The 12,067-nt window shown below is 38.2% G+C and overlaps 1 protein-coding gene across 5 annotated transcripts in view; it reads left to right on the forward strand.

Annotated features, from left to right (window-relative positions):
* Positions 1-518: 518 nt before the first annotated feature.
* Positions 519-12,067, forward strand: part of PHTF1 (putative homeodomain transcription factor 1) — a 35,532-nt gene continuing 23,983 nt past the window's right edge. For 3 of the 5 annotated variants that reach the window (XM_063297414.1, XM_063297415.1, XM_063297416.1), the window contains exons 1-5: positions 519-687; positions 2,017-2,073; positions 3,392-3,461; positions 4,769-4,927; positions 8,728-8,893. In XM_063297414.1, coding sequence (XP_063153484.1) covers positions 643-687; positions 2,017-2,073; positions 3,392-3,461; positions 4,769-4,927; positions 8,728-8,893 — 497 coding nt within the window. In that variant the 5' untranslated portion in view covers positions 519-642. The remainder of the gene's footprint in view (positions 688-2,016; positions 2,074-3,391; positions 3,462-4,768; positions 4,928-8,727; positions 8,894-12,067) is intronic. The other 2 variants (XM_063297412.1, XM_063297413.1) reach the window with 2 other exon arrangements.

Consider the following 12,067-nt stretch of genomic DNA (forward strand, 5'->3'; position numbering starts at 1 on the left):
TAAGGCACTCATCTTGCTCTTTAATCTCTCCAAATCCACAATAAAAAGGCTGAAATTTTAGTTCTGTCCACTCTGGTGGTGATGTTATGGTACCAGCCACATACATTCAGCAGGGATTCCTAAACTTTTTGCCATCACATCCCTCTTTAGTGTAATCTTAATGCACACACCTCCCCTAAAAATCCAAACACCAAAATGAACACAAATAAACAATGAAAACAATACAATGAAACATCGGGAAAGATGGATTTATTGTAACAATGTAACTACTGAAAAAAATTCTTCACACTTCCCCTAGGCTCACTCTGTACCACTCCAAGCGAGGTGCACCTCACAGCTTGGGAAACCCTGCTCTACAGGCTTTGGAGGCAAGAAAGAAAGAAATGAAAGGGTGGGTCTTGCTTGTAAAACGGTTTCCTACTCCTTTTCATTTTTCTATTAAAAATAAAAAGACTGATTATGATATATTTAAAAAGTCCAAAATATACATTTCTTACCTAATAGAAGAGGTAATAAATTAATTTGAGAGTGTTGTCAGCTGACTGTGGGTACGTTTTTTTTGATATTCCCATTTGATAGCTCCGTAATAAGCTCTCTTTACGGTTGTACAGTTGAGTTGGCAGTTGAAGTCTGAGATACCAGATGACTTCAAATGATGAAGACGCCATTGCTTGGTACCAAAAGAAGGTCAGATTTAGGCTTGTTTTTGAGCTTAATATATTTGCTCTGTAGTTAAATCATAGCTTTAAACAATGATTTTTCTTTTTACAATTTGCACATTGTTTAACCTTGGGTAGCCAACAGGGTGCTTTCAAATGTTTGGGATTTCAGCTCTTCAACAAGGGATTATTGGAGATATAGTCAAGATATCTGGAGTGATTCTTGTGCTTGGTTTTGGACATGATTTAAGATTTCTTATTTTAGTTGCACCTACTGTCAGATTAGTATGTGTATTTTCTGTGCTTTGCTTTTACATTCAGTAAAGTCCAATTTGATCTAGTAGGTTGGGTATGCTGCAGGTCCCGTCAGCCAGGGAGTGTCGGTTGGCGGGAACTAGAAGGCGTGCCTTCTTGTCATGAGTACTGATGGCGAGCAGGAGGGTGGAAATGATCCAGGGTGGAAAACACATGCGTAGTACTGAGGAATTAAGCAACCATTCAAAGAGACACAGATCAGACCCACCTTAGCTTTTGGGGTTTATCTGTCTGGGTTTTCCCACACTTCTTCAGTTTGTTAGGATTCTGTTCAGTGTAGCAGTAATAAACACTAGAGACCTACTCCTCATCTCAGCATGATTTCTGACTGTTAGGACACTTCTCTTCCATAGTGCCTGCCCTCTGGAACATCCTCTCTCCAGAAATTAGGATTTCCCTGACCCTGTTGGCCTTTCGTAAGGCCGTGAAGACCTGGCTATGTGCCCAGACCTGGGGCCCCAAGCGTGTGGATGGTCCCATCTCTTGGCTGTATTAACATCCATACATTGCTCACTTGGCAGCCATGTATATTTATTTTGTATTTATTTTATATTTTAACTGTTTTAATTGTAATTGTTTTAATTGTTTTATAGTTTTATTGTTGTAAGCCGCCCAGAGTCACTTGCTGAGATGGGCGGCTATAGAAATCAGATAGATAGATAGATAGATAGATAGATAGATAAAATAAAGCAGTTGTACAAATTTGACTTAGAGATATTGAAGAATGAGTTATAAAACAAACCCAAAATATAGCTGTGTGTTTATTTTATTTCATAATGAATAATAAAGTTTAGTTCTCCTTGAATCTTTCAGCATCTTCTATAACATAGAACATCATGTAGAATATCGATGATTGCTCTCTTCCTCCATTTGTAATAACATAACTATAACACCTCTCCAAAATGTTCTTTTCTATATCTGTAGTATTAAATAGAGGAATTCTAGGAAATAACTCAGTAAATATTCAAATGTTATTGTTTTACTAATATATTAGTATTGAGGGTAAAAGTAATATATGAGGAATAGCTGCTTTTTTTTTCAGATTGGAGCTTATGATCAACAAATATGGGAAAAATCCATAGAACAGACTGAGATGAAGGTAAAAAATTTGTTTTGCCGACAATTTTGTTGAACTTCTTAATTCTATGTTTTGTGGATCTGTGGAATGACACAGTTGAAATACACTGTATGTGACAAATAGAATGGCTTGTAAAATAAATATACTTGTAAGGGTTTCAATGGATATGGTATTTTCTACTTACAGTTGCCCACATCTAAGTAAAGGGGTTTTGCAGCATGGAGGGTTGTGAAGTATTCATTGATTTTCTACCATGCAATTGTTGAAGACAGTTCTGCAATACTTCCTCATTGCCATAAATGGGAAATACTATGCTTGATGGGAATTTGGATGCACAAGTCATTCAAGTTCTGATCTGAAACAGAAGCATTATGAAAAATCAGAAAGACATTGTACTGCAGTGAAGACTGGCAGTGTAGATGTAACTGACTGGGAGCAAGGTAGAGCCCAGTAGGGAACTGAGTGTGATAAAGATTATTTGGCTGTGATTCTAAAAAAGCAGATATTGTAGTACACTCTCTGAAGAACTGAGAATTTTAGCTTTTATTAATATTTAAGTTTACATTAATGGCTCAGATTAAACATTTTTTTAGTTTTCTCCATGCAATATTTATGCATGGTCAAATGTGTTATGAGAAGCTGGCAATTATAGATTATCAGCATCAGAGACTGTATCCGATTGTGGTAATTCCGCTAACTGAAAGTGTCCACCAGTGGAATAGGATATGAGTATTTTTTATTTTTCAAACTTCCTGAAACAATTGCATGCCCTGCTGCTCTGATTAAGAAACAGTTACTTTTGTATTTGGCTGGGGCTACAGAGGGAAGAAAGTATTATTATCTTCCTGCTCATGAGGGATGTTTTCTGTCAGAGAAATGACCAGCACTTGATTTTATACAGTGTATTAATTTTTCAGGTAGATTCTGAGTGGTAAAGGGATGCGGTAGTACATATATAAATTAAAATGGGATTGACAAATTGTTGGAGTAGATGAAACAAGCAATGGCATACAAGTCTTATATCATAATGTCAGAATCACATTCAGGTACTGTATGTTTCTTTAAAAACATACTTTGCTCATATATCTTTATATAAAAAAATGGCAGATATTCTCTGATATAGCCTTGCCCTATGTGGTTGCCCTTTATCTGGCATTGGACTACAACTCCCAGAATTCTCAGCCAATTATCCTACTGGCTGGGAATTGAAGATTATTCTGCACTTCCCATATGAACATGACTATGAAAGAGTAATTGTAATCTAATCTATATGCTATGAGATCAGGGAAATAACCAATTAATTACAAAATGTTCTAATTGTTTATTACTAAATGTGCAGGGCTTCAAAAGCAAACCCAGAAAGAAAGGCCACATTCAGCCTGACTTGATAGATGTTGATTTAATAAGAGGTATGAATTATTTGAACATTTAATCACTTGTATTTGCAAAACATTTATATTCTGTGCAGTCAGACAAGTAATACCTATTATACAGATATAGTATTTAGCACTTGCCTTATTTTATTTATAATAAAATTATAAATAAAATGTCTGCTGTGTTTTTTAGACTTTTGTGGCGGCTTAGAATAATTAAAAACCAACTAAACCAGAATAAGTCATTTTAAAAGCCAGCAAAGATTTATATTTAAGCAAAACAAAATGTTCAGTGTAAATTAATGAAGCCTGGCCTCTTGGAGATGGCCAATATTGCAAGTGATACTTGAAAATATTTCCTGACAACCACCTTTTTAAAGTGATTGGCCCTGGAACAAAAAAAAATGGGCAGGTACAGGTAGTTCACGTGTGAGAGAAGGCAATCTTTCACATAACGTGGGCCCAAATTGATTAGAGGTTTATCAGTAATAAACATCACTTTGAATCTGTTGTAGTAATGAATTGGAATCATTGCTGATTTCCTATCACTGGGTGAAGGGTCCCCAGTCCCACCCCCCCCAACAGAGGAGGTGTTTGTTGTGCTTTGTACCTAATTGAAATTTTGAAATATTCTGTACCCTTATGTAGAGCATACTGCAAAAATCTACTTTGATTGTTAATAAAATAGTTGTAACAGATACACTCCTTCAAGAAGAAGTAGTGCATCTGCCAAAATTTTACAGAAGCACTCCTAGCTACCATTTGACAATGTAAGATCAGAAAGACTCCTAGATACACTGGAGCAGAGAATATCCTTCAAGAGCAGTGTATCCCCATCCAGAACAGAATAAGCACCTAATTCTTAACTAGATTTCTTAAAGGAGCAGTCTCTTTAAAGTAAAACTTAACTCCTGCTGATTTCATGGACATGTCCATGAAGCTTTCTTGGCAACAGGACGGAAGTGCTTTGCCATTGTCGTCTTCTGGGATTTTTTATTTGGGTGTGTGTATGTGCTTCCCAGTCTGACTTCCAACCCTGGCATTTCTAGATAGTCTATTATCCCAGGGCTAACCAGGTCTGACTACAGCACATCTGATTTTTATGGATTAAATTTCAACTTGGTGCTGGGACCAAATTTCTGTTCAGAGCTTCCACAGTTGCCCCAAATTCATCCAAAAGGTGAAAACAGAATACTGATGATATCCAACCAAATCCCTGAATAATCGTTTTACAGTTCTCATTTTCCAAGAGAATCTTGGCTTGAGTAGGAAAGAAATAACAGCTAATGCACTTTCCTTGATTACTTTCTAAAATACTTGTTTTCATCTTACAAAATTTTCAGGTTCCACATTTGCCAAAGCTAAACCTGAAATTCCTTGGACATCACTTACAAGGAAAGGAATTGTGCGAGTTGTGTTGTTCCCATTTTTTAGTCACTGGTGGATACAAGTGACCTCGTGGCGTATATTTATGTGGCTGTTAGTACTCTACCTCCTACAAGGTGAGTAGAGATTAAAATTATGCTGGGATCATTTAACTACCTGAGAAATTAACTCTGGGTTTGCTTACTTAAACAGATCTAATGGTGAACCATGACTTATGCCATGACTGTGAAGCTAGTAACATTGATTAAAAAAAACATATTTTATTAACTTGTATACAGAGACTTCATTTGGGGAGCCTCCTTCATGTGTAATACTTGTTCATTACATGAACAGACTGTCTGAAGATGAGAATGGAGCTTTATCTTCTACTTATGCCATGGGGAGGATATGGAAGGGATATTTGGGATGACCAATGAGATATTTGAAGCATATTCTTCAACTTCCAAAGGTTTAACTGCATTTCAGCTGGCAACAGTAAATCTCAATCTTTCCAGAGGTGGTTGAGGTCACAGATCAGTTAAAGTAGGAAGTTGTCTTGTGTTAATACTGCAGATAATACCAAATCCGAATCACAAAGAAATTATGAAGACCTGGCATGAGCTTAGAAAATCCTTACCAATACACTGATAGTATAGTCAGAGACATATGTGATATAATTATTGAGGGGGGTGGTCCTGGTCCCAATGATATTCTGGGTAGAAACAAGAATAGTTCTGCAGCTGAAAGCAATACTGATGCAGCACTGGGGAGAGTAACAAATATATCACCAGGAGAGCCAACCAAGGGCTTGAGAAAAGGAGTGGTGAAATAGGAGAACTCCCATTTAAGACGATTGTCAGGAGTCTGAGATAATCTAGGTCCAAAATAAGTAACTTGACCCACCTGAGATGATGTTTAACAGGCAAAAGAGGGAGAGTTGTGGTACTGGAGCATCACTATTGCATGGAAAGCAGTTTCAGATTTGATATTCCTGAGCTGAAAAACTACAGTCCTGAGACAGGAGGGCCACTGCTAAGGTAGAATACCTGCTTCTTAGATGGACACTTGTGGCTATGCCTCTATGGCTGAATGGGTGATGCAGATTGAAGAATCTGGGAAGAACTGGACTTTGGGGTGGGGAAAACGGTGGATTGACACATCACCGAAAATGTGGAGACAACACCGAGGCTGGAACTGCAACTGGGCAGCGAGCCCAGTCCTGTGGAGCTTCTCCAGCAAGGAAAAGCTGAAGAGATCACCTCTGTGTACTCCAGAGAGCAGCTCCTTATGAGGAAGCCTGCAGGATCCAAAAGGACTCTGCAGGCACCTTGTGAGTAAGAGCACCAGGAACTGAGGAGGGAAGATCAGGGTTGCAGCCACAGCAGAACCTTTAATGGACACTGGGACCAACCAAACCCCACTTTCTTAGTCACTTTGGATTATAACTATTTAAAAGCTAAAGGGATCCTTGGAGCAGCAGTTTAACTGGACCATCCAGTGAGTGTTTCTATGGCCCGTGACTTGTTTAACAGAAAAAGAACAGGAAAAACTATAAAGCTCAATTTGCAGCAAAAAACACACTAAGAGCGTGGACTATAAACTTTTTAAATGGATAAAGGGACCAGTTATATTTTTTTGGTCAATTTTTGCTCTTAAGTTCCTGTGAATTAATTAAATAGCACGTACCTCCATGGGAAAGTGTTTTGTTTAGGTTCTCCAAGGAAAATGACTAGTGGACTTTTTTAAACAAAAAAGACAATGGATCATCATAAAAGTGCAGGGACTGTTTAGAGAGTAGAAGTATAGAGCCTTTAAGGGATTGTCGTGGAAGTACACAGCTTGAAGTATTACAAAACAAAGATAGGAAAAGTCTTGTTCTTTTTTGACATTTCTGCTTTTTGGATTACAAATTAAGACAGAGAAAAATGGCCACTACTAGAAAAGCAGTGAAAGAAGGGAGGAGATCACTGACCTACCAACCTACTGGGATTACATCTGAGATTTTACAGAGGATGTTTGAGGAGATGGGAAAGAATGTCACAGCTTGAAGAGTGGCTGTTACAGCATCTATAGAGGGAAAGTTGGTGAATCTGGAAAAGGATGAATAAAAAATTTTAAGTATCTGTAATGCAGATCAAAGGTGACGTTCAACAAATTAAGGAAAAAGAGATTTTGGAAACCAAGACTGAAATGATAAGTCAAGAGATGGACAAAGATTTAGATAATTTGGCACTATTGAATTAAGAGAGAAGGAATTTTGTTTGAGGTTAAGGGCAGTTCCAGAAGATCCTGGTGAAGATGTAGTAGATACGATCGTTCAGGCTTTAACAAAATGTTTGGAATGGGAAGAAGCAGATATGGAAGCAGTCGTGGATAAGTGTATAGAATTAACACAAGATATGCCAAATTAAGAAATGTGCCAAGAGATACATTAGTGCATTTTGTCAGGAAGAGACAAGAGATCAGATTCTACAACAACACTTCAATAGTAAGTTAAAGAAAGGCAACTTGGATGCAATCTGCTTAAAGAAATACCCATCAGAATTATTAGAAAAGACTTATGGACGATTGGTTTTATATATGGTAACTGCACAAGGCTATTATATGCACAAAGATGGAAAAATATAGATATACCCACAATGGGGGAGTATACTGTGAAGATGGTAGAATTTGCTGAAATGGCTAAATTGATTTGCCTGATTAAGGAAAGAACAACAATTACTTTTATAAAAGACTGGAAACCCTGTATGGACTTTTTGCTGAAAATTGATAAAAATAAATTGGTGATTTTGGGATTTATTGATTAAAATGGGTTGTTTATGGGAAGAAGGGAACCAAGATGTGTAATTTGGGAGGGTGGAAATGGTAATAATCATTCTAGTAACTACTGCAAAGAAGATTGGAAGTTGCTTCTTTAGATACCTTTCTTTTTCTTTTTACTTGTCTCTAACTTTTTCTCACTTTCTCTGTTATCTTTTTATATCTTTTTCTTTTTTCTACTTTTTCCCCTAAGTTTCTGTAGTTTTTTTTTAATTCTGTGTAAAATTATTTTCCAATAATAATTACATACATACATACATACATACATATATATATATATATATAAAAAACAGAAGAATCTGGGAAGAACTTGTTAAAGTAGCCATATCATTTGGAAGGCCCAGAAAAATATTTCAGAAACTGCTTCTGGCTGTCATTTCATATGTGTGCGTATACAACCACTCCTGCATGTGCATAAACCACCTCTTTTGAAGGCTTTGCACAGCCCCAATATTTATTTCCATTTAAATTGTTGTAATTTGTATCATGCCAATTTTTGAGGATGGGGTCTCAGCAAATGCAGATCAAAGTGTCACCTAATGTTGGATTTGATAAGTAATCATGGGAGAAAGGAGTAATAGTCAATAGTTGGTCTGGTGTTAAACTTCTGCCTATGATAAATCAATCCTAAATTCATCTTTTTCACCACACAATTAGCAAACTCAGTGCTAAGGTTGTATATGTTGTAGTTTCTGGAGGTAATTGTGTTAAACCTCTTTTATTTTTATAGGTATCGCAACATTTTTGTCAGTACAAGAAATAATACTTATTTTGTTTACTGACAGCTTATAGACCATGTCAATCAGCTGAGTGATGTACAATTCCCCCCTCAATTAATAATTGGGTTTAAAACAGTGCAAATCAAATTTAGAAATGAAGTTGTACATTAAAATAACATAAAACCAGAAGACATACTCAAAAGAATAAAATTCCTCAGGAGGAATAGTTATATTTCATATTACTAAATATGTCACATTACTAAAATGTCATATTACTAAACCAGAAGGTTAGTATCTTTATATGTAGAATTTTTATTTGGTATGCATTTATACAGTATATAAGCATAGTACAAATCCTATTTTTACCTGTTAGACAATTTGTATACTTTTCTTTTCAGTTGTAGCAATTATGTTATACTCCATAATGCCAGTAGTGAATGCAAGTGAAATCATCGGACCATTGTGCCTTATGCTACTGATGGGAACTGTACACTGCCAAATAGTATCTACGCAGTTAACTAAATCCTCTGGAAGTGATGGGAGCAGTATTGGCCGAAGAAGGAGGTGAGAGAAGAACATCAGCAGCTTCGGGAGGAATGTTATTTTTAGAATCAAAATACTTCTTTGCATACTGCTTGAAGGCCATTTTTAATGTTCGTATAATATATAAAGCATGAATTGTATCTGTGCTTGCACTTTCATTGCTAATTCACCTGTTTTAGCTAGATTCTTATAAGAAGTTATAGCTTTCATATTTTAATTTAGGAATATGTACTATTTTTCAGTATTTACACACCACTCTTGATTATAAATATATCAAAGTGGATTCCATAAAATGATAATATGCATTACATAAACATAAAATACAAAAGTATGAAAATAATAAAACCAATTAATAAACAATTGCTTGAACATTTTAAAAAAGGTAGAAGAAATCAAGGGAATACTTGGGCAACTAGGTTAATTTATTGCAGAAATATTCCACAGTAGGAGCTTGCTTAATCTCAGTAGGAAGATTTTTTCATGTAGTGGGTTCTGCTACAGACTTGGCCCACCTCTGTTCCACAGATTGATGAATATCAGTAGGTTTAGTACAATTAGCAAGATACACTCACTGAAGATTAAGTAGGTGTATATAGGAGGAGGCAGTTCCTTTAATATTTAAGTTCTAAGATTGTTCAGAGTATTATAAATCAACAACAGACTTGAAAATAACTCACATTTAATTTTGCCGGAACAGTGATATGAGCTCCGTGTGGGACATGTCAGATACTGTATTTTATCAGTGAAGCAGCAAATGCATATTTCCCTTTTATCATTAGAGGCATTGTTATAGATCTAGAGTTCTCCTTCACTGTGCTTCATAAGTTTTTAATTTAGTAGGACTAGTATTTTTAGACAGGAAGAAAATTAAGAGTGATATGAGCTGCAGTTAACAATATATACTGTGAAAGGTCTGCTCTTACTGCATCTGTGGAATGCTGCCTGGCAGCCCTGTTTAAGATTACCCAATCCCTTCTGGGGAACGAGGATTTAGAAATCCATCTACAGGGTCATGCTGAGGAATTTTCTGGGCATCTGCAGGATAAAATTGCTCAGATCCATTCCCAGATGGACTCCGAGCTTGGGACAGGTCTGTGGAGATGCCCGGGGAACGTACTTACCCAGTTATCTGGGAACAGTTTGATCCTGTTGGGCCTGAGGAAGTGGACAGGTTCCTCCGGACTGTAAATCCCATTACTTGACAATTAGATCCATGTCCCTCCTGGCTGGTGAAGGCAGCTCAGGAGGTGATGTGTGGTTGGGCCCAGTTGATGGTAAATACATCCTTGAGAGAGGGAGTGTTTCTGGTGGCCTTTAAGGGGGCACTGGTACGCCCCCTCCTCAAGAAACCATCACTGGACCCTACAATACTGGACAATTTTCATCCAGTCTCCCACCTCCCCTTTTTGGGGAAGTTGGTTGAGAAAGTGGTGGCGTTGCAGCTCTAGAGGATTCTGGATGAAACCAATTATCTAGACCCCTTTCAGTCAGGTTTCAGGTCCAGTTATGGGATGGAAATAGCATTGCTCACACTTATGGATGATCTTTGGCAGGAGCGAGATGGGGGCAGTACATCCATCCTGGCTCTTCTTGATCTCTCAGCAGCTTTCGATACCATTGACCATGGTATCCGTTTGGGGTGCCTCGGGGAGTTGGTGGTGGGCTGTGTGGTTCTGCACTGGTTCACCTCCTTCCTCCAGGGCCGGTCCCAATCGGTGTTGATAGGGAGCGAAAGATCCAGCCCGCGGCCCCTTCTTTGTGGGTATCATCAGGATATTGATGATACCTCATCTCATGGTGATGGATGATCTCGTGCAGCAGTTTCATGTAGATGTTAAAAAGCGCTTCTTTTTAACATCAGCATATTGATGATACCATGAGATGAGGTATCATCAATATGCTGATGATACCCAATTATACATCTCCATCCCAGGTGAAGTAAGTGATGCCATGACCACCCTCTCCAGGTGCCTGGGGGCTGTGGGGGCCTGGATGGGGAACAACAGGCTTTGGCTGAACCCTGGTAAGACAGAGTGGCTGTGGATTAATGGCTCCTCGGTTTCTGGGAAATAGTTATCTTTGGTTCTGGATGGGGTTGAACTGCCCCAGACAGACCCGGTGCAGAATCTGGGGGTCCTCCTGGACTCATGACTCCTGCTCAAAGAGCAGGTGGCAGTCGTGGCCAGGAGGGCCTTTGCTCAACTTTGTGTTGTGTGCCAGTGATGCCCTTTCCTGGACCAAGAGGCTCTTCGAACGGTCACTCATGCCCTGGTCATCTCCCATATAGACTACTGTAATGTGCTGTACATGGGGCTATCCTTGAAGAATATCCGGAAGTTACAATTGGTCCAGAATGCAGCTGCGCGGCCAATTCTTGGTGCCCCAAGGTCGGCACATATAACACCTTTGCTATGCGATCTGCGCTGGGTCCCAGTTTGCTTCTGGGTCCAATTCAAGGTGTTGGTTGTTAACTTTAAAGCCCTACATGGCATGGGTTACCTGAGGGACCTTCTCGTCCCTATCACATCAACCTGTCCCACCCGATTGTGCAGAGAGGGCATATTACGGACTTATCTGTAAAAGAATTCCACCTGGCAGGGTCCAGGAAACGAGCCTTCTCTGCAGTAGCCCCCGCCCTCTGGAACATCCTTCCCCTGGAGGTGAGACAAGCCCCCTCACTCCTGGACTTCCGTAAAAAACTAAAAACCTGGTTTTGCCAGCATGCCTGGAGCAGGAAGGGGAATAGTTGTTTTTGGGGATAGCTAGTACCTTAGAATGGCCCTTATACTCACGTACTGATACAGAATCTTCAGCCATCTGGATTTTACCACATTTTATATATTTATTGTTTATTTATATTTATATTTATTATTTTATAATTGTATTGAATTTTAAACTTTGTCTTATTGTAAACCGCCCAGAGTTCCTCCTTGGGGGGAGATGGGTGGTGATAAAATTTGATAGATAGATAGATAGATAGATAGATAGATAGATAGATAGATAGATAGATAGATAGATAAATTATTGTTTAAACCTTCCTCATTTCACTCACACAGGAATTTTTAAACATACTTTGTTGAACTTTTGCTAACATTTTTCAGAAAATACACAGATGGGGGTAGTGGATGTAAAATCTAGTATAAAATACCAGAATCATCAGTTCAGTCTGGAACAAAGTGAAATGCAATTGTTTGG

This window comes from Candoia aspera, chromosome 3 (assembly GCF_035149785.1).
Source record: "Candoia aspera isolate rCanAsp1 chromosome 3, rCanAsp1.hap2, whole genome shotgun sequence".
Taxonomy (NCBI): Eukaryota; Metazoa; Chordata; class Lepidosauria; order Squamata; family Boidae; genus Candoia; species Candoia aspera.